Raw genomic sequence first — 27,358 nt, 5'->3', positions numbered from 1 at the left:
TGTAACCAATTTGAATTTTCACACTCCACACTTAAATCAATGGCTTAGACTCAATCAATATTTAATATTATACCTGCAGTCAATGCCCATAGCCTTATTTATATAATAATTATTTTTCATAATAAAATTATAGACTAATGATTTATGAGTTTGTAGTGTATTCTTCCTTGATTGGGATAATAGCTAAAGTTTTTTAGTTAGTAATATCACAAACTAAAAAATGATATATATATACACATAAACATATGTAAATAAATTTACCACCAACAAATGAAAAACAAGAAATATTTAATTTAAGAAGGGAAAACCAGAAAGCAAGCAGTGTTTTTATGAAATTGTCAAAGATCTGAGGAATAAACACACTACGGATTGTAAGTTGATTATTCCATAAAAGGCCAGAGCAGGAACCACTTAGGTAATGCTACACGTAGACAACATTATGTGAATCACAAAACAAACATGGTTTAGTTTATGGTGCTTATGAACACCTAGCAGCGCTTATATTAATGACTGCCAGGTATTACACAGTCTTTTATGAGAGAAAGAAAACAGTTCCACCTCAAGTGTGATCTAGATACTGAGGGAATTCTGTATTCAGACAGCAAAAATCTACCAAAGAAATAGACTGTTCAATAGAAATCCAACCCTGATTTTTGGTCTCCTATGACATTACTATCTGTACTTTATGGCAGTTCTCATTTTAACCAAATGAGTCTTGAGTATGTTATTCTTTAATAGTGTAAGTGATAAGATGCTATGAAGACATATAGAAACAGAACAACCTACTTCCAAACACTGAAGAATCATAGATTTCAGAACTTCTTTATTTTTTAATGTGGATGGAATGGACTATTGATATGATATTGAGGCCTAGCCCACCATTCATTGCTGAATTCATTCCCTCAAATGCATGCACTGTGTGTGGACTCTGTGCACACTATGCTCACTGTCATGGGGAGAACACAAAGACAGGAGCTTGGGGTACAGAGTATAGTAAATACACAGATGTCTTTCATCTGTCTCCAGAGGAAGAGAGAGTGATAAATGCACCTCACACACACATATATACATATGTGTACATGTTGTGCATATATTACTGTTACACAACAAAACAAGTTATAATTCTATAGCACTTTTCAGCTTGCAAATTGCTTCCATGTACATTACTTATTTAAGTTCATCAATGACTCTCTAGCTGAGTATTTTTCATGATATCCATTTTATAGTTGAGAACATCCTCTTTTCCTATTCTTATAGATTTGCTGTGAGATAATACATATGGTGTCCTATATTTTAAAAACACTAAAATAATTATTATTCTCCCTATTATGATATTGAATTTAGCAACTTTCCCTAAAGTGTGCTTTTTAAAACTCCAAATTCATAAGATGTTAACACTCAAAATGTGTACAAAAAAGGGAAGGATTGTGAAGCAAAATATACTTATGCAACATTTGGGTTAAGAAAGCAGATTCAGTTTCTTCAGGATTTCTAGGGGCTCACACTATGCTAACATACCTGTCAGTCCTTAAGTACAGGGATGGTGTGAGCTGCAGTTCTCAATGACAATAGATCCTTTTTTTTTTATTAATAACAGTTATCTTTATTGACACTAGAGTTTTATCTCATATTTTTTTCCATCGATTTTTTTTACTACTTAGACTTGGGAACCAAATCTAATTCTGCTGATAATTGCAAGTACTCCTCTCTTTTCACCATCCAATGTTTTCTTTTTTTTTTTATTGTTGGTTGTTCAAAACATTACATAGTTCTTGATATATCATCTTTCACACTTTGCTTCAAGTGGGTTATGAACTCCCATTTGACAATAGATCCTTTATTGCTTGAATCGTTTGTTCTGAAGTGTGAGCACTTTCCAAAACTCTGAAGCAAAGATTCTGAGCATACTGTAGCTTCTGTGTTTCCTGCCTCCTCTCTAAGCAACCCTGGCAACTTGAAATCCTATGAACTCTGTCTCTGCTACCAGAAACCTAGATATTCCCTTTTAAAGGATGGAGAATATTATACAATTGTATTCCTCACTCTCTAAATGATCAAATAATTTTTAAACACAAGATCAGACTTGCAAACATAATTCAATTTCATAAAAGAAATTCATATATGTTTTATTTCCCCAACTTTTTACTATAAGCAAATTGTACTGTCATTTTCAAAACATAAAGCCAGTCTGAGCTTTCAAAATAAACATCTGCTCTCCATAGCAAAAGAGTAAAATCTTGCTCCTAAAACATGGAAATGTTGTCTGTTTTCTTGGAGTCTTTTCTCAAACTAGAATAGTGTATTGGCAACTCTTTTCAAATGGATAGTATTTGATTTTGGTTTGCCAGAAGCAACAGTAACACAGATGGTTTCTGAGGGAGACATTTAAAGGGCTGTACTGTATTGATTCAGCATTAAGGTTAATTACTCTTCAGTGGATCTTAGTCGTCCATTAGGGGTAAGCTATGCCCAAATAAATTTGCAGACATGCCCTGGATCAAAAAAAAGGATAAGGCGGTAAAAAAGGGCAGAAAGCACCAAACTGTTGCTGGTTAAGACTCTTTATCACTGGGAGTACAGCATTACCCTAAAGACCCAAGATTTTCTAAAATTTTGCCACCCACAGTGTGGTGAGAACACAGAGATCCCCCAGGAGATGGTAGAAAAGACAGGGTTTGGGCTTCATCTTGGACTTACTGAGTTAGAATTTGTTTTTACAGAGATCCTTGGGTGACTCCAGTACATATTAAAGTTCAAGGCCCTACTTTAAAAAAGTACAGTCCAGTAGTTCTTCAATAGTGACCATCTGAATGATTGGGAGCCTTACATTTTAGTAGGCCCCCTTTCTTTATCTCATGTATTTCCAAGAATGTGAATCTACAGGTAAGGGTTATCTCAAAAAGTTTTTATATTCCTTATATAAAAGCTGAAAAGCAGAGTATTCATACATTCTATACTTTTTAGGAAAATTTGATTCAATTATTGAAGTAATCAGCTCACAATATCACAAGCCTGGTAAATTTTTCTTCCTTACACGAGTCTTATAAATACTACAGAGTTTTTCATATCAATCAACTTTTATGAACCAAGGAAGATCCGAATATTTAGGGATAACATTTTCAATGAAAATTTTAAAATGCTGTCTGACTTAATCCTTCTTTTTTTACATTCTAGGTTCTTAACCTTTGTTGGTTGTTGTTTGGTCGTTGATATAGATGGACTTTTAGAAATCTACAATGTATAAGTCTACTCCAACCTAAGAATTAAGAGAAAAAAAGGGCTTCATTCAATTACCAGCATCTAACTTTTGAAGTAGATCATTTATTTTAAAGTTCAGTGTGTCATGGCCTTAAAAACAGAGTTAGTTTTGAAAAAGAATATAAGGTAACATTTTAGTGCAAAATAGAGCTATTGACAAAGATACAGTTTATCTGAGAAAATACTCAGGCATGCTTACATAAGGAATAGACTGTGCTAGAGTGAGCAGGATGTAGTCGACAAGACTGCTTCCCTATATTTCAGCTAATTCCATTTGGCCTGATGTCTCTGAAGGACACCATGATTCATAGTAGTATTTTTAATAAGTGTTTTATGAACTTTACTCTAGTTTTAATTTTTTATCCTTTTAATGATGCTAAAGATTCTCAACCAGGGCTTTGTGCGTGCTAGGCAAGTGCTCTGCCCCCAGTTATACTCCCAGCCAGCATTTTTTGTGTAAGAGTAAAGATGTTATCATAGATATTGGCATTTTTGTCTTCTTGGTTGGTTGGCTAATCTCCTATTTGGAGAGGAGCTTCACACCGCACATAGTCATGAACTTAAGCTTGTGACTTAAGTTTTGTCAATTGCATTGTCCCTTCAGGGACTGTGAGTCAGAAGTGAAGGGGAGGTTAGTGTTCCTTCATAGGATCTACAAAGACCTAAAGGTGTTCAGGCCGTTCTTGGAAAATGTTAGCAACTGACCTTCTTGCACTAGATCTGCCTACAGCTCTTTTCCTGAGACTTGTTCTATAACCTAATCCTAAGTCTGCAGGTCCTGTTAATGAATTCCCCTTTTGTTTCTTATTGCAATCAAGAAAAATGACTGATAGAAATACCGCCTCTTCATAAGACTTCAATAGTATTGCTATTTTCTTTCTACATTGCTCACTGACATCAGTTTGAGCAGGTGGTTGGAGTTTGAAAATGTCCTCAATAGTCGGTAGGAGCAGAGGTAGTATGCAGTAGTGGTCAGAAGGTAGTCACCAGTGGCAAGAACATATTGTCCACGAGACACTATGTGAGGGCAGTACCTGCATGGGTCTGTGCTACCACATCCATTTCACAGATGTAGAAGCTAAAGTAATTCTATGGAAAGCCACATACTGAGTTCATTTTGGCCAAAATGCCTAATAAATTACTGGAGCAATATTCAAATCTGAATTTTTCAAGTTAAGTTCTATTAGAATCCTAATGGAACTTTTAAAAGACCAATCCAATGTCATTCAGTGAACCGTACAAATGATAATAATTAAAAGTATCTATGTGGATACATACAAGGAAACATTTGAGGTCTTCTTACACTTTTTTCTTTTTTGGGTAGTAACAGAGATAGAACCCAGGGCTTTGAGCAAGCTAGGAAAGTGCCACACCACTGAGCTATATTCCAGTCCTTTGTACACATATATAATTTAATTTAAGTCTTCTTGTTGAAAACAAACAAGCCACCCTAAAATAGGTCATTCAAAACACTCCTTTGCAGTCAAATGAAAATTAAATTTAAAGAGACCTCTCAGATTCAATGGTGATATGTCTCTAATATGGTGTTAAATCTTACCCTTGAAGCACTACATCCAACTTCCATAAAAATTTGATGAACCCAAACAAGCCTATAAGGTGGATGTGGGGCCTGTCTCTTGTATTGGCCTTTTAAAAGAAATCTCCTATAAGTGTGCAATTGTGAGGCTATGTAAAAATTACTTTTTTTTTTTTGCAGGTTGCTTATCAAAAACAAAGTTTTAGGAAACATGAAAAAGTACATAATATGCACTCTGGCGCCACAACTAAACCCAGAAGGCAACATGTTTTAAGCAAGTTCTAAGTCACCGTCCTATATTAGCTCATGCTAATTTCTCTCATTAGAAGTAATTGTCATAATAAAATTATGATAGTTGTGATTGCTGATATTTATTAAGCAGTTACAAGGTGCCAAGTACAATGCCAAATGCTTCATACATGTTGTATAATTTAATATTGGCAACCCCAAAGAGGTTGGCACTATTATACTGTCATTTTACAGATATTGAAGATGGAGCACAGTGAACCATCTCCCTAGTTTTGGTGTTCTAGATTTGAAGGATTTCTGTTTGTAAGAGGACTTCATGTCTCACTGTGGCTTAGAATGAAGTACAAGCTCTAAAGGTTGACACAGTCTTTAAGGATTTGGTGCCTGCCTGCTTATCCATCTCTTTGAACTTATCACCTTATTTCCACCCACCATGCACCCTTCATGCCAGTTCTAGAGAACCGTTTAATACAGACATGTCCCTGCTATCATCACAAATGCCCTTTTCTCCTCATCTGTACAAACAAGACCTACTCATTCTTTAAAACTCAGGCTATCCCTGAAAAGTCTATGCTAATATAGTTAGCATCAGTTGTCACCTCTCTCCCCCTGTTCCTCTTATGGACCGTATCACTGTAATACACCCTTTGAATCTTTGGTTTTCCCCATTAGACTTTAAGCTGCATGATATTAAATATGCTATTTGGTTAAATAGACTACTTGGTATCTCCAGTGCCTAGGACAGGGCCAAGCATATAATGGGCATAAATAAATATTTTTCAAAAAATAACCAAATTTTAAGTAATCACTCTGTTCTTAAATCTTCTCAATTTTCCTAGCCAGAAAGAGTTTGCTCAATAGCCATTCTCTGTAACTTCATAATATTCAAGATGATTAGATTTCTAGAGAAAAAGCAAGAGAATCTAGGTCCTTGTGCCATGACTCTCATTTAGTAATTGAATGCCATTGAACATTGATTCACTCAACATTTTTGTGGGTATACTTGCCATGTGCCTGGAGCTGTACCCCACAGTGGAGAAACAGCAGTGGACACAATAAACCAACCCTTGCCATCACGGAACTTGTAGAACATACTGTCAAATTTCTCCTCATCAAGTCAAAGAGCTGGCCTCGGGTCCTCCTAGATCTAAAATTACATAGAACAATAATCCAACCCTCAAATTTTCTAAAATTATAATATCAAAATACATTAAAAATGAAGTAAAAGACAACAGCAGGCCAATCACTTTATAGCCAGCTTCTGATATATAGCAAAAGTTCACAAATACAATTTTTTCCTTCCAATAATAGATACTTTAAGACATGACCCTGAACATCTTTTAAAGATTAACACTGATTTCATCTGCTATAAAATACTGAAACACTCTGTACCTGTAATTAGAGGGCCCGCCAAGAACAAAAGAACAAAATCATTTCAGGGCAGTTAACAATGATTAGAAAGGAATTTTACCTCCAGGAAGATGAATCGATTCTATATGTTAGCCACAAAGACAGAGAACAATGTATTCTCTAAGTGGATTTTATTTGTGTGATGAATATTTTGATTCATAGTAATTGGACCAAAAAAGATGAAATTCATCACCAGTGAAGAAATTACATAGTAAGAACTAAATCTACCTAGGCTTTCAACCACTTCATTATAAAACTAGACAGGGAAGGTCATAATTATTTAATTTGTATACAAATCTCGGTTGGAAAATGTTTTCAGTGAACAAATGATGTGAGTAATTTTTATAGGAAGGCACAGTCCTTGTCCAAGTCAATAAACACAATATTTACAGACATAAGAAGCACACTGCTTTCTTAATCATATCCTGAGAGTTATTTGGACCAGGAAATCTAACTCTCTAAAGATCAATGTTCAATTATTCTTATGGTAACTGAATAGAATGTGTCAGTTCCTGACATGCTATAGTCTTAGGATATACTCATGGATGTACCCTCCGATGGATATTGGATGGCTGCAGTGGATGGCTTATGTAGATACTGAACTATAATAAGTTTATGCATATATTCTTATTATTTATATACACATGTACACATACACATATATGAAGCAAATAATATCAAGTTTGTTTTTGTCTGTCAGAGTCATACTTATGGAACCTAAGAACAGACTTTCTAGTTATGTGGTGAACTTTCTCTTGTTGTACGTGAGGAAACTGAGGCACAGACTGGTGAACAAAATGACTGAAATCTAAGAGTTGGTTAGTGATAGAGCCATGATGACAGGAGAGGTCCATTGCTCCCAGCCTAATGCTCTTCCCCTCATCTCATCATGCCAATGCTATCTGGAGTTGCAGCTTACAACTTCTTATTCATCACACTAAACCATAACACCAGGCCCAAGGAAGTGGGTAACACAGGCGCAGTTTAGGTTATTGGTCCATTTTTTTCTTGAAAAATAAATACCTCTGCATGTTTGTGGGAAGAAAAACAGCTATACTGTACATCTGTGGCAGGATGGACATGTTGGAAATGAAACTAAAAGCTTTCCTCATGTAACTAAATTTGAGAGCGTGAATAAGCTAAATTTCCCCATCTGGAGACTCTCAGACTAGACAAGCCTTACAAATTAATATGAATGTATAGGTCTGGGGCCTGAAGGAAATTAGGTCACATCTAAAAAGGAATCAGGTGCTGACCACAAGTCAGAATGTTAATATGGACTCCAAACAGAGGGCAGAGAGCTAATGCTGTAGTTCACTGAATACCATTAGGACAAGGCTACAGTACATGATGAAGGTAAATGCTTTAATCAAATTACAGTGCAGGACTTGATACTCTTTTTAACCAACTCTCTCCTCTCATTGGGTCCCATTTGATTTAGGAAGTTTTTTTTTCTTCACTCAGCTGCTTTATGTACCCCTTTCCTTGGTTTCTGAGAATTGAGATCCACAGCAAGGCATAGAAAACACGCTTTGACAAGGAAAATTAAAAAAAAAAAAACATTCTGAGGATAAAATGATCAGAACATATCAGTTGCTTTGTGCAATTTAGAAATAAAGTTGGAATGTGTAGGAACATTTTGTTTAAGAAGCTGAGCAGGAGATTCACTTTCTTGAAGCTGCTTCCTTGAAAGCTCTAGCTCATTCGGCAGTGATGCCCTTTGAAGGCTTTGTGTATGTCCTATGGTGAGAGAGTGGCATTTAGGAGTCAACACAGGGGATGTTCCAAATGCATCCTGCCAAGTAAGTGCTGGCAGGAAAAGTTAGGACACTTTTCTTTCTTGGGAGTCCCCTGGGACTTCATCCCTTTGAAAAGGTCTGAGTTTCTTTCAAAAGTTCAAGATTGATTTTTGGTGGAGATGATGAGGGGCAGGATCTTCCAGTCAAGTAGGAAACAGATTCTTTTGATTAAATGTCAGATTAAGAAAAACAATTCCTACATAGGGACAGTTCTTTAAAGGGTATGACTGTGAGAAGAATGTAGATATTTTAGGATAGAAGGTTATGGTCTTGTGAATTTTTATTTTCTATAAATTTCCTGTGGTTACCATGAATTTAAAAATGTGTCCATGTGCTTAGTGTTTCAGATTCATTTATGCAGAATTATGTAACGCTTGGAGAATCCTCCATAAAATTTCAAGTATTATGGGAATACAGAATTTTTATAAATGACATTTGTAAATATCTAATCCTCTCTATAAGCACAGATTCTCAAAGAGTGCTAAATGGGATAGAGTATACCATTTATAAGAGTTCTCTCTTTTTAAAGGGAGTATCTCTCCATTAATTTAAGGGTTATCTTTCTATTGACACAGAACCTCATATATAAGTGATTATTATGATTTAAAGAATTGCAGAGATCAGCCATAGACCAGTTGCCCAGTGATTTACTGTTCCTAACTCTACACTGGAACACGTCAAGATAAAATCACACATTATTTATTTGAACACATTTATAGCTGTTCTGATCTTTTAAAGTTACTTTAACTATAAAGTTTAACCAGTTAACTTTTGGAAAAAAACCCCACAAGTTTGTTCCAGAAAATATTTTTTGAAAGGAATCACTTGTATTATGAATAATAGAGTGACACAGAGAGAAACAATTGGCAGTAAGAAAAAAAATATATCTTTCACCTCCTCCTAAATTCTAGAGAACCTTCATTTTCAACTTAAAAATGGAAAATGTGACAAATGTAAGCCCTTACCAACTTCCCACTTCAGAAGGCTGTTGTCTTCCCTCTCCATTTTTCCAATGACATACCAGATACACGCCATCCAGTGGGCAAGGAGAGCAAACATGGACATGAGCAGAGTCAGGACGATTGTGCTATGTTGGGAGTAACGGTCCAGCTTCTGCAGGAGACGCAAAAGACGAAGCAGCCGCACAGTCTTTAAGAGATGCACGAGAGACACCTGGGTAGAAGACAGAGCAGCACAACTTGGCTCATGCATTAAATTCATGCCATGACATTTACTTTAACTTACAGCCATGCTGGAAAGTTCTTGAAGTTAAATATAATCACGATTCAATTCTATGGTCATTAAATTTTTTAAATTGGTGCATCATAGTTTTATGTTCATTTTCTATAGTCATTTTTATGAATTGTTATTCTTCTGTGCTAAGGTTTACTTTCTCCCTACATTAGAGCCAGGTTCTCATCTGTCATTTTTCAAGCTGGTAGAAAGAGAGGTAGTCACATGCTAAGATTTTGTGATTTCTACTTTGTCACTTGGGCATTGCTGGGGTGGAGTTTATTTGATAGGCAGATACCGATGTGGACCATTTTTCATTGGTGAAATGAAACCTAGAACAGAAGTCCAGGAAGGAAATCATCTAAACACATGACACTGACACAGTCTCCTCATTTTCTCTGACCAGAAACAGAATGCTTAAGGGAAGAATGTGGTGCTCCCCTTACATGAGAATAATAGTTATTTGCAAAGACAAGGGACATGAGCTTGGGTGTTCAGATGAGGCAGCTGAGTTATTTTGCTGGTACATTTTAAAAAACAATTTTACTTGCTCCTATAAGAGTCCACAACTGGCTATAAATGTGAATTTTGTTTTATTGATGAATGACAGAAAGATATAATTATTTTAAATGTAAATATGTAATCTGAAACAAAATTCATTACTTTTGGGTGATATTCTGAATTTGTCAATGAGAATTATAAGTCACTTGTAGACAGCTGCATACCTCAAAACACCTTATAAATAGCAATTTCTCTTTTATCAAGTGTGTATGACACCTTCTTAATGTCAATTGGGGGTAAGGGAAAAGTGAAAGGAAAAAAAAGTAGGGGGTGGAGGCCAACTAACATGTATTGAGGTCTTTCTAGATGTCAGACATTTAGCAAAGCGTTTGATAAAATGCTACATTTTTAGGTTGCTCAAAAAATGTAGGACTTGTTAATACTTCATTTTAGTCCTAATTTGATGTTAACTTCCTCAAGGAAGGCACTCCACTGACAAGTGATAAAACTGGGATTCATACCTTTTCCACATCTAGTTCATAATTTTATCTCTCATTCTGCCTTTCATGGTGACATAAACACAGTAAGTTTCAATACACAAACGTGTGAGCTGTATTTAAAACAATTGCCATGAGCAATTAGGGGCAGAGCCAAAGCCAAAGCATATAAGACATTTTTTTGATGGTAGCAATGCATTTTTTTGGTCCTATTTATTTATTTATTTTTAAAATTTTTTATTGTTGGTTGTTCAAAACATTACATAGTTCTTGATATATCATATTTCACACTTTGATTCAAGTGGGTTATGAACTCCCATTTTTACCCCGTATACAGGTTGCAGAATCATATCAGTTACACATCCATTGATTTACATGTTGCCATACTAGTGTCTGTTGTATTCTGCTGCCTTTCCTATCCTCTACTATCCCCCCTTCCCTCCCCTCCCCTCCCCTATTCTGTCTCTACCCCCTCTACTGTCATTCATTTCTCCCCCTTGTATTATTTTTCCCTTTCCCCTCACTTCCTCTTGTATGTAATTTTGTATAACCCTGAGGGTCTCCTTCCATTTCCATGCAATTTCCCTTCTCTCTCCCTTTCCCTCCCACCTCTCATCCCTGTTTAATGTTAATCTTCTTCTCATGCTCTTCGTCCCTACTCTGTTCTTAGTTACTCTCCTTACATCAAAGAAGACATTTGGCATTTGTTTTTTAGGGATTGGCTAGCTTCACTTAGCATAATCTGCTCTAATGCCATCCAGTTCCCTGTAAATTCTATGATTTTGTCATTTTTTAATGCAGAGTAATACTCCATTGTGTATAGATGCCACATTTTTTTTATCCATTCGTCTATTGAAGGGCATCTAGGTTGGTTTCAAAGTCTTGCTATTGTGAATTGTGCTGCTATGAACATCGATGTAGCAGTGTCCCTGTAGCATGCTCTTTTTAGGTCTTTAGGGAATAGACCGAGAAGGGGAATAGCTGGGTCAAATGGTGGTTCCGGTAGCAATGCATTTTGATTGACATCTATGGAGATGCACTAACTGGATATTTTAAAAATATGGAAGACACATTTTTTGGATGGTTATTTTTTTTCTTTTTATAAGTCTTTGCAGTATAACAACATAATTTATAACATTTCTCACAACATGTTTTCTTGGGAAGAAATGTAATACCTTGAGCAAACTTTTCTGTTCAAATAAAAGAATTCACCATAATCTATTAGAAGAGGCTAACAAACGTATGTATCAGGTTTTTAAATGATCATAGGTCCAGACTTGTGGAAAGCAGAAAAGAATCATTGATAAGGAGGATTTATTTTTTCCTCTTTGTCTTTCTTACTGACACAGATGTTGATCTACACTTTCATTCTTCATAAAGCAGTCATGCTAGGTTCACAGGACATGATGATGAAAAAAGCCAAGAAATTAAAGGAATACTAATTGGAAAAGAAGAAGTCAAACTATCACTGTTTGCTGATGGCATGATTCTATATCGAGGAGACCCCAAACAATTCCATCAGAAGACTTCTAGGGCTGATAAAATGAATTTAACAAAGTAGCAGTATACAAGATCAACATCCATAAATCAATAACTTTTCTATAATCTATCAGCAATTCAGCTGAGAAAGAAATCAGTAAAACCATCCCATTTACAATAACTTCAAAAAAAAAAAAAACCCTTGGAATTAATCAAACCAAGGAGGTAAAAGATCTACTAAAGAAGACTGAAGAAAATAATTGAAGAGGGCTTCAGAAAATGGAAAGATCTCCCATGCTCTTGAACAAGTGGAATTAATATGGTCAAAATAGCCATAGTACCAAAAGCAATATACATAGTCAATATAATCCCTATCAAAATACCAATGACATTATTCACAGAACTAGAAAAATCAGTCCATAAATTTATTTGGAAAAATAAGAGGCCCTGAATATTCAAAGCATTCTGAACAAGAAAAACAATGCATTAGGCATCATAATACCTGATTTCAAATTATATTACAGAGCTATAATAGCAAAAATAGCATGGTACTGGCATCAAAATAGATGCAGACCAATGAAATAGAAGACACAGACCCACATTCTTACAAATGGGCCAGATATGAATATTGGAGAAAAGGTAACCTTTTAAACAAATGGTGCTGGTAAAACAGAATATCTATATATTGAAGAATGAATTTAGATCCCTATCTTTCACCCTGCATAAAACTCAAATTAAAATGGATCAAAGACTTAGGAATTAGACCAGAAACCTTGCACCTGCTTGAAGAATAAGTAAGGTCAACACTCCATCACATAGGTGCAGCTACCGACTTCCTTGGCAACATACCTGAAGCTCAAGAAATAAAATCAAGAATCAGTAAGTGGCATGCCATCAAACTGAAAGGGCTCTGTACAGCCAAGGAAATGAATAAGAAAGTGAAGAGAGAGCTTATGGAATGAGAGAAAATGTTTGCCAGCTACGCCTGACAGGGGGTTAATATCCAGAATACAAAAAGAAATAAAAACTCAACCCCAAAATAACAAATAGCCCAAGCAATAAATGGGCAAAAACATGAACAAATTTTCAAAAGAAGAAATACAAATGACCAAAAAATATATATTAAAAAATTTCAACATCTTTAGCAGTCAGGGAAATGTAAATCAAAACAACACTAAAATTTTACCTTACTCCATTCAGAATGGCAAGTTTCAAGAACATGAATAATAAATGCTGGTGGGGATGTGGGAGAAAAGGTACATTGTTGGTGGGACTGCAGGCTAATGCAACCACTTTGGAAAGCAGTATGAAGATCCCTTAAGAAACAAGGAATGGTCCCAGTCTTTAACCCCCTCCCCTCTCCAAGTGGGGTAGGGAGGGAGAGCATGGAAGGAAGATTACCTCTAGAAAGGGAATAGGGGTGGGAGGAAAAGGGAGGGAGAAGGGGAATAATAGCATGGATGGTGGAAGGAGACCTTCATCATTATACAAAATACATGTATGAAGATGTGAATTTGGTGTCAACATACCTTATATACAAACAGAGATATTGTGATATAAAGGTGTATTAAGAATTGTAATGCAAAAAAAATCAGCAAGACAGATCATGTATAATGGCATAATTTGGCGTGAACGTACTTTATATGCAGAGTTATAAAAATTTTGCTGTGAATGGATAATTATGAATGTAATGCATTCTACTATTGTCATGTATGAAAGAAATTTTTTAAAAAGGGAAGTATCAAAAAAAAAAAAAAAAACCAAGGAATGGGACCAGCATATGACCCAGCTATCCCACTCCTTGGTATAATCCAAAATATCTAAAATCAGTATACTATAGTAATAGTATGCTATTATATAGCAACACAATTCACAATAGCCAAATGATGAAAGTAACTCAGGTGCCTGCCAATAAATAAATGGATCAAGAAAATGTGGTACATAGATACACAACGGAGTTTTACTCAGCCATAAAGAACAATGAAATATGGCATTTGCTGGTAATGAATGGAAATGGAGAAAATCATGCTAAGTGAAAATAACCCAAACTCAGAAAATCAAGGATTGAATGTTTTCTTTCATGTGTGGAAATTAGAACCAAAAAAGGGAAAGAAAGCAGTGTGTGGGAGCGATCAGGTTTCATAAAGATATAGGAAAAATCAGTGGAATAGATATAGGAGAATGAAAGGGAGAAAGGAAGGGAGAGGGGAAGAAATATGGAATGAATTTAACAAAATCATATTATATTCACATATAAAGGTACCCAAGGGAATTTCACCTTCATGTATAAGTAGAAGAAAGGAAGTTGAGTAGTATTGAGGAGGAGAAATAGAGGCAGGGCAGAGGGTAGGAAAGTGGGGGATGAAAATCAAAATCAAATTCCTTGCATGTATGATTTGTCAAAACGAACCCAATTAGTCTGTATAATTATAATGCTCTAATAAAAAAGGGAGCTGAGTACAGTGAAAAGCCCAGTGAAAGTGAAGTATTTAACATTCATCAAGATATGAGAATTTGACTTGTAGAAATCCTTTATCCGCGTTAGTTTAAGTAATGTGTATGTTAATTATATAAAAACACATGCTATATATTCTATTCTATAAATTCTTAATAATTTATGAATAATTGCATACCATATACACACATTTAAGATTTTCCTATTTGTTCAGTATCCAAATAAAAATGGAACATGAAAAATCTATTAGTATTCAGTAGCAAAGCAGCAAAATAATTTTAAACAGAATTCTATTAAATAACATTTACTTAACAATTTGCCAGGAGAATTCAGAAAGGTTTTTTTTTTTTTTTAAACATTTTGTGAATTATATACTTCTTTTGCAGCTTTCCAAAAGCCTGTTTTAAGTCATTACACTTTCATTATAGTACACTTATCTAGTCAAATTCAATCTTCAAAAGCACTTTAAAAAGCCCAGATAACAGTTTGATGTAGCACTGATTGATATTAATACACAAGATTTCTCCTGCCAACTTTCCTTTCAGTTATGTTATAAACCTTTTAACCATGTCGACACTCTCAACCCTCCAACTTGGGAAAAAAGAAAGGAGTAAAAACAATATTGTACAGGCAATTTAAAAAGGAAAAAAAAAGTATGCTAAATAGGATTACAGTTTCACATTCATTTTTGAAGTCAATAATGACTATATTTGAAACATCTATCTCTTTGTTTCATTTTGAAAGCTATACCTTTAAATTTTTAATGAAGGATATGTTTTCTATGAAAGACAGTTAACTGACTGGGAGATTTATTTACTTTGAATAATGTTAAAGAAAATTTTTACATGCTGAAGTTGTTAAGCAGAAAACTGCATTTATGATTCAAAATGACCTCCTTAAAAGTCTCTCCATTTATAAAGAAGTGTTTGAAAGTTTTAAGGATATCCATCATCAAATAGTAGAAGTAGCTACTATTGTATGTGGGCATACCTTCTTGTAAGGAGACATAAGGATAAGGGGGTTAGAGGAAGAAAGAGGAAAATTTATGAGTATTAATACAAATTCAAGAAAATTCTCAACTTTTTTGTCAATCATTGTGTCATTCAGGTTTCTACTCCATCCAACATTTTTATAAGAATTTATAAGAAATGACTGAATTAATTTAATTTTTTAATATCAACATTCCTCTCTATATTAATTGGTCTTGCATTGGTTTTGCCAAGGAATAATGAAATCATAGGGAGTTAAAGATCATAAAAGGGGAAAGAATTCTTCAAACTTTCCACCAATTTTTTGGAAGAAAATATCTCTTTAGATAATACAAAGTAATGGTTATATCCCTACAGATGGTTTCCTTATCAAAGGATTTGTTTATTGAGTCCATATTTATGATAATTTTTCAAATAGTCTGGGTTCTGGGTATTTGTATGAATAAAAACAGGTAATACAGATTTCCAAGGAAGTAACTTCCTCAAGTGGAGAATGTAGCCTGCATGGTATTGGGTACCCTGGCAGTTTTATTGAGGGCACAAATCCCGGGAAACACAAATCGCTGTAAACATTTTAAACCTGAACGTGTGAAAAAGTAAGTATAGGGGTGAAAGCAAGCTTAAACGCTGTGTGGAATCAAGCTCTTGACTCACCACTGTGACGTTGAAAGCGTACAGGAGATCGAAGGGCAGGGCAGCAATTAAATCAATGATGAACCAGGTTGTGACGTAGTGGATGCAAATTGATCTTGCTTCGAAAATAACTTGGCCAGATTTGCTGACATAAGTTGTTCGGAAATTTAAAATAATATCTGCTTGGGGAAAAAAAAGACAGAAAGAAAAGAAAGATGGGGAGGGGTGATAAAATAAAATAAAAGGAAGGAGAAAGACAAGGAAAGAAGCAAGGAAGGAGGAAAGGAAGTCAGGCAGGCAACCAGGGAGGAAAAGAGGAAGAAAAAACATATAAAATTAAAATTAAACAATAACCTTTTTAACCTGTTAATTACTAATGTTCAAAACACCCTCCTTGATGGATCCAGTTCAACTCAACAAACATGTTTAAGGAGAGTGAAGAAAGTAATATTTTCTGAGCATTTACTACATTCCAAACTTGGAGTCATGTGGTATGATGATTAAAATAAATGATCAAAGCAATAAGAACAAAGATCATAATTTGCTAAAAACTCACTGTGTAAAGACATTGTTCTAAGAGCTTAGCATGGGGTATTTCACTTAATCCTCAAACATCCCATGTTAAAGAGGCAGAAACTAAGTCCCGCTGAGGAAGAGTCATTCATCCAAGATCATGTAACCAACAAAATAAGAAATTATTTGAACACAGATATAATTTGTGCAATACTACCCAATTCCATGTATTAAAGTTTTACTAATCTCTGTGAGAATATGAAATTCATTCCTGTCCTGAAGGCACTCCTGTTAACAAAATACCAGAAATTTCTTGTTTGGATTTAGAGGTTAAATTTTCCCACTCTTTTAAAAAAATATAAACACTTTATGTAAGCATTTCAACTTTTCCATACAGACTCTTTTATTACTTTATTGAGATTTTTTAGAATACATGAGGTCCTCGTGAGTGCTAGTTAAATGACAAATCCATAACTAAGTGAGTCCTTTGAGCTCCCTCCTGTTGCTTATGAATAAGCATCTCTAAGACTGTCCTCTTACTTCCTGGTTAATATCATTAAGATATTTTCCTTAGTTTGTCTTAAGATCAAGTAAAAGCAGACCTCAGGAAATTTATGTATTGGTACACATGAAAGGATAGTAATTGTTGAGCGTTTTATGGAATGGTGACAATAACAGAAAAAAAATTTCTCCATGGAACTTTATTTTGGGGAGAATACCATGGTTTGTTAGTCAAGGAGCGGAGCAGGATATGTGGGAAATAAATATCTCAGCCAAAGATCACAGGAATTTGAGGAGTTATAAAACCAATACTAAGCTCTGAGCTGCATAATAATCAGATGGATTGGGATAATCTTTACATCTAACTTAAACCACTGAAAATAAGAACAGTGTTGTATGAGATAGAATTTGTTCATATCATGATGATGACAACAGTAAAAATTACTCATGAAAATGCTCATTTTATATTTGTATGTTACTTTTAATTTTCACTTCATGTTCACATTTGTGGAAGGGAGAATTCTGAACAACTGTCAATGACCTGGTCCTCATTTGGTCTCTTCCCCTGTGAACATGATGAGGTATCATTCTGTGATCGGGTTATATTTTGTGACAAACTGGGAAATTATCCTAGGTGAACAGATCAGGCAAGCTCTCTAAAAGAAGGAAGTTTTCTTCATCTGGTGAAAAGATATTGGAAGTCAGTAAGAAGAGAGTGACTGACATATGATGGACAGGACCACATGCAAGGAACAGCAGGGGGCCTCTTATTGCTGAGAGGAATACCAGGCTGACACCTAGTTAGAGATGTGTACCTTAGTACGAATTCTTCCAACAGCCACATGGGGCTGGGAAAAGAATCTAAGGTCTAGGGAAGAAAACATAGACACACACACACACACACACACACACACACACCTCAGATAACATGATGTCAGCCCTTTGAATCCCTGAGCGGAGAATCCAGCTAAGCCATTCCTAGATTTCCTGACATATAGAAACCGTGAGAAAATAAACAGGTGTTGTTTTAAGCTGCTAAATTGGTGGTAATTTGCTATATAGTGGTTAAAAAATAAATAAAATTTCATTATGTCATTTGCTTCTCAGTATAGCTTTGTAAAGGGAGATAATATAGGAATTACAACAAGACACATTCTTAGTATGAGCTGAGTATTGTTCTAAACCATTTATAATCATAATCTCTTTTAACTCTTTTCAATAATACTAAAATGCCAATACTTTTATTACTGTCTTTTCCAGATGAGGAAATTAGGGCATAACAGAGGTCAAGTAATTTGCCCAGTGTCACATAGATGATGATACTGAAACACAGCATTGAATTCCCCAGCTGTCAGTGAAAGAGCAAGATTCAGCTCCAAGTCTCCTGAGTTCCAGTTCAGTGCTTTAGGTTTTGTGGCTTTAACAAAATACAGATACTTCACAGGTCAGGAAGCAAGTTCTGAGTGAAGTAATTTCAAAGTGCTTCATATTCAAATTTGAATTTCCCAAGAATTACTCGAAGGCATAACATGTGATGTATTTTAGAGAAAGTTCCATGTGCTGATGAAAAGACTATTGTGTGTGGAGTGGTGTGATGGAATGTTCTTTAGGTGTCTACTAATTCCTAATCTATAGTCTAATTTTACTCTGATGTTTCTTTGTTAATTTTTGGGGGGAGTCTAGAGGGGGTCAGTGAGAGGGGTCAGTGAGAGTGGGGTATTGATGTTACCCACCATTATTGTATTAGGGCCTATCTCTTCCTTTATGTTCAGTAATGTTTGTTTTATAAAATTTGGTACTCTGATATTTAGTGCCTATTTATTTATAATCATATCTTCTTGATGGATTATTCCATTTATCATTATGTAGTAAGAGTTTATGATGCTTCAGGATGGTTTTGGCTTGAAGTCTGTTTTGTCAGATATGAGCATAATTACTCCAGCTTGCTTTCAGGGTCCATTTACATAGAATATAATTTTCCATCCATTCACTTTCAGTCTGCATATGTCTTTGCTGGTCAGGTAAATTTGTTGCACACAGCATATTGTTGGGTCTTGCTTTTTAATCCAATCAGCCAGTCTTCATCTTTTAAGTTGGAGAATTAAGACCATTTACTTTCAGGGTTATTATTGAAAGGTATGTACTTGTTTTTGTCATTTTGTTGGTTTTCTTAAAATTCTTTTGAACATTCTGTTTGTTGCTTCTTGTCTTACTCATTTTAAATATTTGATTATTTTCTTTATTAATAGTGTCTGAATCCTTCCTGTTTCTCATTTGTGTGTCTACTCCTGTAGTGCGATCATGCTTATTATTATCTTTCTTCCTCTTTTGGTGTAGGATTCCCATAAATATCTTCTCTGATGCCAGCTTAGTAATGCATTCTCTTGGTTTATGCTTCCATTATCATGAAAGATCTTTATTTTTTCAATTCTGAGGGATAATTTTATTGAGTATAGTAATCTCAGTTGGCAGTTATCTTCTTTCAGGACACATGAAATACATCATTCTATGCTCTCCTGGCCTTTAGTTCTGCTGAAAAATCTGCTGTTATTCTGATGGATTTCCTTTAAATATGACTCGGTGCTTCTGTCGTGCAGCTTTTTCCTCTCTTTGTTCTGTACTTTGGGCAATTAACTATAATATGTCATGAAGAGGTTCTCTTCCATTCATGCTATTTGGGGTTTAGAAGACTTTCTTTATATGGATGTCCACATCTTCTCCAAGATTTAGAAAACTTCTTCTTTCATTATTTCACTGAATAGATTTTCTGTGTCTTCAGCATGTAGTTCTTTTTCCTCATGTATTCCAATTAAGCATAATTCTGGTCTTTGACTGGTGACCCAGACATAAATTTGTGTGGTCTGCTCCTTCATATTTTTTCCCTTTATTACTATCTGAATGTTACTCAATCTTGTTTTCAAGTCCAACATACTTTCTTCAACTTGATCTAGTTTAGGAGGCTTTCAGCTGAGTTCTTAATCTGACTTATTGGACTTTTCATTTCCAAGATTCCTGTTTGATTCTTTTCAAAATCTCGTATTCCTTTACTATATTTCTCATTGACAATTGCATTGTGTTCCTTAATTCATTTATGTGCTCATTTGTATCCTCTTGGAATTCATTGAGATTTTAAATAATTTATTCTTTTGAATTCATTGACTTTTCAACCATTTTGATATATTTGGAATTATTTACTAAAGAATTATAAACTTCAGGAGGTGCACATTGCCTTGTTTATTTATTTATTTATTTATTTATTTTTTAATTTTTATTTATTTTTTTATTTTTTTTTTAATTTTTTTTATTGGTTGTTCAAAACATTATAAAGCTCTTGACATATCATATTTCATACATTAGATTCAAGTTGGTTATGAACTCCCAATTTTACCCCAAATACAGATTGCAGAATCACATCGGTTACACATCCACATTTTTACATAATGCCCTATTAGTAACTGTTGTATTCTGCTACCTTTCCTATCCTCTACCATCCCCCCTCCCTCCCCTCCCATCTTCTCTCTCTACCCCATCCACTGTAATTCATATCTCTCCTTGTTTATTTTCCCATTCCCCTCACAACCTCTTATATGTAATTTTGTATAACAATGAGGGTCTCCCTCCATTACCATGCAATTTCCCTTTTCTCTCCCTTTCCATCCCGCCTCATGTATCTGTTTAATGTTAATCTTTTCTTCCTGCTCTTCCTCCCTGCTCTGTTCTTAGTTGCTCTCATTATATCAAAGAAGACATTTGGTATTTGTTTTTTAGGGATTGGCTAGCTTCACTAAGCATAATCTGCTCTAGTGCCATCCATTTCCCTGCAAATTCTATGATTTTGTCATTTTTTAGTGCTGCGTAATACTCCATGGTGTATAAATGCCACATTTTTTTTATCCATTCATCTATTGAAGGGCATCTGGGTTGGTTCCACAGTCTAGCAATTGTGAATTGTGCTGCTATGAACATCGATGTAGCAGTATCCCTGTAGTACGCTCTTTTAAGGTCTTCTGGGAAAAGTCCAAGAAGGGCAATAGCTGGGTCAAATGGTGGTTCCATTCCCAGCTTTCCCAGGAGTCTCCATACTGTTTTCCAGATTGGCCGCACCAGTTTGCAGTCCCACCAGCAATGTACAAGAGTACCCTTTTCCCCACATCCTCTCCAGCACTTGTTGTTGTTTGACTTCATAATGGCTGCCAATCTTACTGGAGTGAGATGGTATCTTAGGGTGGTTTTGATTTGCATTTCTCTGACTGCTAGAGATGGTGAGCATTTTTTCATGTACTTGTTGATTGATTGTATGTCCTCCTCTGAGAAGTGTCTGTTCAGGTCTTTGGCCCATTTGTTGATTGGGTTATTTGTTTTCTTATTGTTTAATTTTTTGAGTTCTTTGTATACTCTGGATATTAGGGCTCTATCTGAAGTGTGAGGAGTAAAAATTTGTTCCCATGATGTAGGCTCCCTATTTACCTCTTTTATTGTTTCTCTTGCTGAGAGAAAACTTTTCAGTTTAAGTAAGTCCCATTTGTTGATTTTTGTTATCAACTTTTGTGCTATGGGTGTCCTATTAAGGAATTTGGAGCCCGACCCTATAGGTTTAATGCAATGCCAATCAAAATCCCAACGGCATTTCTTGTAGAAATGGATAAAGCAATCATGAAATTCATATGGAAAAATAAAAGACCCAGAATAGCAAAAGCAATTCTAAGCAGGAAGTGCGAATCAGGCGGTATAGCGATACCAGACTTCAAACTACACTACAGAGCAATAGTAACAAAAACAGCATGGTACTGGTACCAAAACAGGAGGGTGGACCAATGGTACAGAATAGAGGACACAGAGACTAATCCACAAAGCTACAACTATCTTATATTTGATAAAGGAGCTAAAAGCATGCAATGGAGGGAGGATAGCATCTTCAACAAATGGTGCTGGGAAAACTGGAAATCCATATGCAACAAAATGAAACTGAATCCCCTCCTCTCGCCATGCACAAAAGTTAACTCAAAGTGGATCAAGGAGCTAGATATCAAATCAGAGACTCTGCGTCTGATAGAAGAAAAAGTTGGCTCCGATCTATTTATTTATTTTTCTATGTTGATATTCGTGTATCTATTAGGATGGACATCTCTTTCACTTTTATGTGAGGATCTTCTTAGGAAGCAATAAAAATAAATAAGAAAATAAAGGGAAAACCAAATAAACACACCAACAGAAATGAAAGTGCAAAAACAATGTAGAATAAACAAAAAAGTTAAAAAATAAATTTAATTTGAAGTAAAACAAAGGAAGCAGTAACAACAATTATTAATAAAAAGTAACAATTTCTTTTCCATCAAAGTGCTTGATTATGAGGGCAAGAATGAATCATCAACCTATGCTAATTTGTGGTTCTTTCTATGTCATAGGCTGTGTGGCCCTTGAAGGCTGGGGGTTGTACCCTTTCTTCTCTTTGATGTGCTTGTCAGGTGACCAGTGTGGTGGTTTGTGACTAGAGCCAGTTGGGATACTTCTCAGATGCCCTGCATTGAGAGGTGAAATTCTGAACTCCCCAGGCAAAGATTTACAAAGATTTATTTTATAGTTCCGTGAGCATGGACTCTTGAGGGCAGGGAGAGGTGATGGAGTCACAACTATCTGTATGGGGGGTGGGGATGAGTGGTGGAGTTAGGCCCCTTGCAATCATCACTCCTAACTCAGGTGTTACAATATTTAGATCCCATGCAAAATCACACATAGCTACTCCTTCCCTTGGATTTTTGTAGATGGCTCCCTGAACTTCAGTTTTAAAGGGGAAGTGTTTTCCATTCCCTTACATATTGCAGTCCAATTTCCCACCATATATAATTCTCAGTGGGTTAGTGTCAGAATCTCTACCCTGGGGCCAAATTGACTATCAAGGAAGTTTCCAATACAGCAATATTTTTGTGGGCATCTGGGGATGGGAAGATGCCTGGACATTTGATTTCCAGAACTTTAAGCCAGACCTTCTCAAGATGGCTCCATGTTATGGCACTGTGAGAATACTCTGGGAAGTGCCGGAAACTTCTCCAGAGCCAGTTTATTATTCAGATCCCATCTACTGTCTGTTTAGACTGTATTTCTTCAGGTTGCACAGCTGTGCCAGTGGCATTCATTGGGATTCTTCCTCTTTCACTTCTATCCCTACCCTCTGACCTGCTGCCATGGGACTGGTGCTGGGGTGCTCCGTTTTACCGTCTTTCACTATCTAAAGTCTCTGGGTTTCTCCAAGTCTCTGCATGTCTATTATTCTATTATTATACTTTTGTGTTACCTCACAATCACCCACCTTGATATTAAGTTGCTTTCTAGTTCTTTTGATTCTACCTTGGAGAAAAACAGGTGAGTGTTGGGTGACTCTAAGGCATCAATTTGAAGCCCTGTCCTTCTCTTTTACCTTCTGTTCTCCTGTAATTTTTCATTAACCAAACAGTTAAATGATCAGGTCACAGTTCTTGAAGTAAAGCAGACATTTAAATTTTAAAGTTTCTAAGAAGCTCACGTAAAAGATTTAGGTTCTCATCTTCTGAGAAATCCAGAGTTGTTTATCAGGCCCATCAGTGATATTTTGTTTCTGCAACACAGACTGAGGTTAAGTCTATAAGTTCATTATAAAACTAAAGGGATAGTGTGGTTGGGTAGAAGAATAACCTCTAATGTTCTATAGCACAGTGGGATAACTATGATTGGCAGCAATTAATTGTACATTTCAAAATGTTTTAACATTCAGAGCATTTTGAATGTTACCAACAATTAAATTGTTACCAAATTTAACTTACCAAGTAAATGAAAATATAACAGTGTTCACGAGAGCCAAGTATTGCAAAGAAATGATAAATGTTTGAAGTAAGGAATATGCCAGTTATCCTGCTCTGATCATTATATATATTTATATATATATATATATATATATATATATATATATATGAGTATCAGAATATGTACAATTATTGTTTGTCAATTAAAAATAGAAAATATATTTTAAAAGACTGAAATTGAAGGAACAAGTTCGTTGCATATTTATTAACTGACCACCAGGTCTACTACAAATTTCTCAGAAAACCCATTGTTGCAATCTGCATGCATGGGGTACTCCCACGAATGGAAGCATGAAGAATGTGAGAGATGTTGGGTGGATCGGTACAACAAACATTTTTAAAAACTAAAAATGTTATGGTTAAACTATGGTTAAATTATGTGGTTGACTAAGAACAAAACAGAGTTGCTTACTTCTAAGTAGAATAGATACTAGATGAATAACTACAGACTATCAATTTAGAAAGCTTTTAAGGAAAGAATTAGTTATTTAATTGAGTTAATTAGATAAAAAGATATGCTAATTTTAGGCAAAAAAGAAGTCATTATAAGACTTTTATACAAAAATAGTGTTCAAGTCTATATGTGCAAATCTGTTTGTGAAATATTTGAATACTTTATGTTTATTTTCAGGGGGAAAATCCCAGATAGATCACATCCTAAGATTTCCAGGCCTATATAAAATAGTTGCGTAGCGGTATATCCAATAATTAGTGTCAATTTTGAGTAGCTTAGTTCAAAACCAAATGAAACAAAACCACTTTTGTCATATTCATGAGAAAAGATATGGGATATTTATAAGACTTTTTTTTTTTTGCATTTATCAGTTTGTGCGGTTTCCATGCTGCATCTCTCAGGTAGACTACTGTGACCTTAATTTTACCAAAGATTCAGAAGATTTAAATAAATTGACTTAATCACGCAGACAGTAATCAGCTAAGAGATAGGCTGTTGTTTGACACTTGATTCCATTGTCTTTCCATTATGTAAAAGACTGTTGCACTCCCAAATATATTTTAGAGCCAGTAACGACAGATCAGTGAAGGAAAATGCACTGTGGTCCTCAGATCAAATTCAGCATCAGCACCAACCAAGTAAAAATAATATTAGGAGAGAGTCTCAGAATCACACTTGGGAAGTGAACTTTCTTTGATTCTTTGATTCTGATTCACAAGAGTGAGGCTTTGTTCAGAAACAAAGGAGCAAGGACATTCCTCCTGCTGGTGAGCATGTGGCAGTGTTCAGGAACCAGAACTCCATGATTGTGAGTATCCCCTTGAGCAGAAGGCAGAGATGGCCAGTACAAGTTCTTTCAGAGTGAGGGAAACTCAGAACAAAATCAGATTGTGATGAGGAAGAAAAAAGAGCTTTCTGGATCTGGCATCCCTCAGAGACTCAAGGGCAAAGTGGAGCTTCACAAATACTGGATGCAGCCACTCTTTCCCAGTCTGATGGTCTCACTTCCCATAAGAGTTTTGTATGTCTGGCTAATTAAATCAATGCAATTCAACTATTACAGTAAGAACATGGTCTCCTTCAGACAATCCATGATCCATCTGAAAGGCAGCAGTATAATTTCATTTTGAGACATCTAGAAAGGGTAAGTATAATATTTTTGTTTCATATTCATGTGGAAAAACATGGACCTGTACTCATTAATATCCAGATTTTTTATATGTAACCTTTCTTGTTGATCCTATGTATTGTTTTTTAAAATATTTTTTTAGATGTAGTTGAACAAAATACCTTTATTTTATTTATTTATTTTTATGTGGTGCTGAGAGGATTGAACCCAGTGCCTCGCACATGCTGGGCAAGTGCTCTGCCGCTGAGCCACAACCCCAGCCCCCTATGAATACATGAATAATAGTTAATGTGTACAATGATCTGTGGGTTCAAAACACTCACACATGTTGAATCAGGAGAAATATTCCAAATTCATAGCAAATTAATTCAAAAGAATTTGCCACCTCAAACCTTATGTTTTGGATATGAGGTGTCCCCCAAAAGCTCATGTGGGAGACAATTGCAAGAATTTTCACAGGTGAAATGATCACATTATGAAAGCTGTTAACTGGTGACTTTAGATGGGTAAGGTGTGGATGGAAGAATAGATCACTGACAGTGTGCCTTTGGAGTTTAGAATTTGTCCCTTGTGAGCAGAGCTCTTGTTTGGCTTCCTGGCTGCCATGAACGGAACAGTTTTCTTCCACCATGCCCTTCTGTCATGATGTTCTGCCTCATCTTTGGCCCAGCGCACCGGAGTTGGCTGATGATGGAGTGAACTTCTATGCCCCCAAATAAAATTTTCTTTCTCTAAGTTTTTGTTGGACCTATTGGTCACAGTGATGCAAAGCTGACTAACCCACTTTAATATCTCCTTGGGCTTGCATATGTATAAACAATCCAATGTGACACATGGTACAGTAATAAATGTAATGAGTAAATAAGTAAGAAAGAATTACCATACATACTTTATGTGATTTACAGTATATTTTGAAAAATTGATCATAATATACCCCACCAAAATGAAGAACATAAATGAATTCTCTGATAATTCAGATGACAGTTATTTTGCAAGATGATCGGTTTGCTTTGTTGTCATTCCAATTTCACATAGCATGATTACAATAAAGTCAAATAACAGAAGATAGAATTGTCATATACAGTTTTCATATTCCTAGGACTTCCAAAAATGAATGTTCCATTTCTAAATAGCTATGTATATGTACTAAAAAGCAGAGAGGTTAAATACATTTTTTTCTAGTTTGATTTTCTTGAGAACTATGTAATTAGAAAGTACAAAAAAAAGAGGCTAAATTTGATATGGCATAAATTAGTAGATTTCTTTATTAGCCTACATGCCAGATGGGGAATCATTTTAAAATCACATTGGCTTACTTGTTAAAAAGTAAATTAAAATATAACACTGTGCATGAGAGCAAATGCACTACATACAAATAATTAATAACTTAATTTAGCCATTCCTTTAAAAATTAATCAATGTAGTAGAGCGTGGGTGGAGGGATCTTTAACTAAGCCAGCTGCCAAATAACATTCTAAAGATAATCTGTCTTTTTCCATTGCTTGTGAGGCACTCCTTCAAGCACAGTATGATGTCACTGCCGCACACTTTAACTAGAAGGTATGGGGAGAAGACAGAGCTGATTGACAGGCCCAAGGGTTTAACAATCCTAAGGATGTCTGCAACCAGTCACCAATATTAGTGAATAAGATCTTCCTATCTTTTGACCCTTGTCAGCATTTTTCCTTCTGGGCTTACTTGAAAGTAAAAGATTTATGTAAAATAGAGCAGCAGACCCAGTGAGAAACAACATTTAAGTACAACTGCATTTGGAAGAAAAGGAGAGGATGAAAAAAAAAATTGCAAGCAGGTGGATTGAGGGATGATAGATCCCAGTAATTTTATTTATTAATTTATTTTTGGTACTGAGGATTGAACCCAGGGT

The 27,358-nt window shown here is 35.4% G+C and overlaps 1 protein-coding gene across 1 annotated transcript in view; it reads right to left on the bottom strand.

Moving 5' to 3' along the window:
• Positions 1-27,358, bottom strand: part of Kcnh8 (potassium voltage-gated channel subfamily H member 8) — a 368,692-nt gene that overhangs the window by 113,366 nt on the left and 227,968 nt on the right. The window contains exons 6-7 of the mRNA XM_046422707.2: positions 16,062-16,219; positions 9,219-9,426 (exon numbers count right to left, since the gene is read on the bottom strand). Of these exons, the coding sequence (XP_046278663.1) occupies positions 9,219-9,426; positions 16,062-16,219 (366 nt within the window). The remainder of the gene's footprint in view (positions 1-9,218; positions 9,427-16,061; positions 16,220-27,358) is intronic.

Source organism: Marmota monax, unplaced genomic scaffold (assembly GCF_021218885.2).
Source record: "Marmota monax isolate L192 unplaced genomic scaffold, Marmota_monax_Labrador192_F-V1.1 WCK01_AAM20220418_F8-fsc00278, whole genome shotgun sequence".
Taxonomy (NCBI): Eukaryota; Metazoa; Chordata; class Mammalia; order Rodentia; family Sciuridae; genus Marmota; species Marmota monax.
This window is presented reverse-complemented; position numbering and strand designations above follow the sequence as displayed.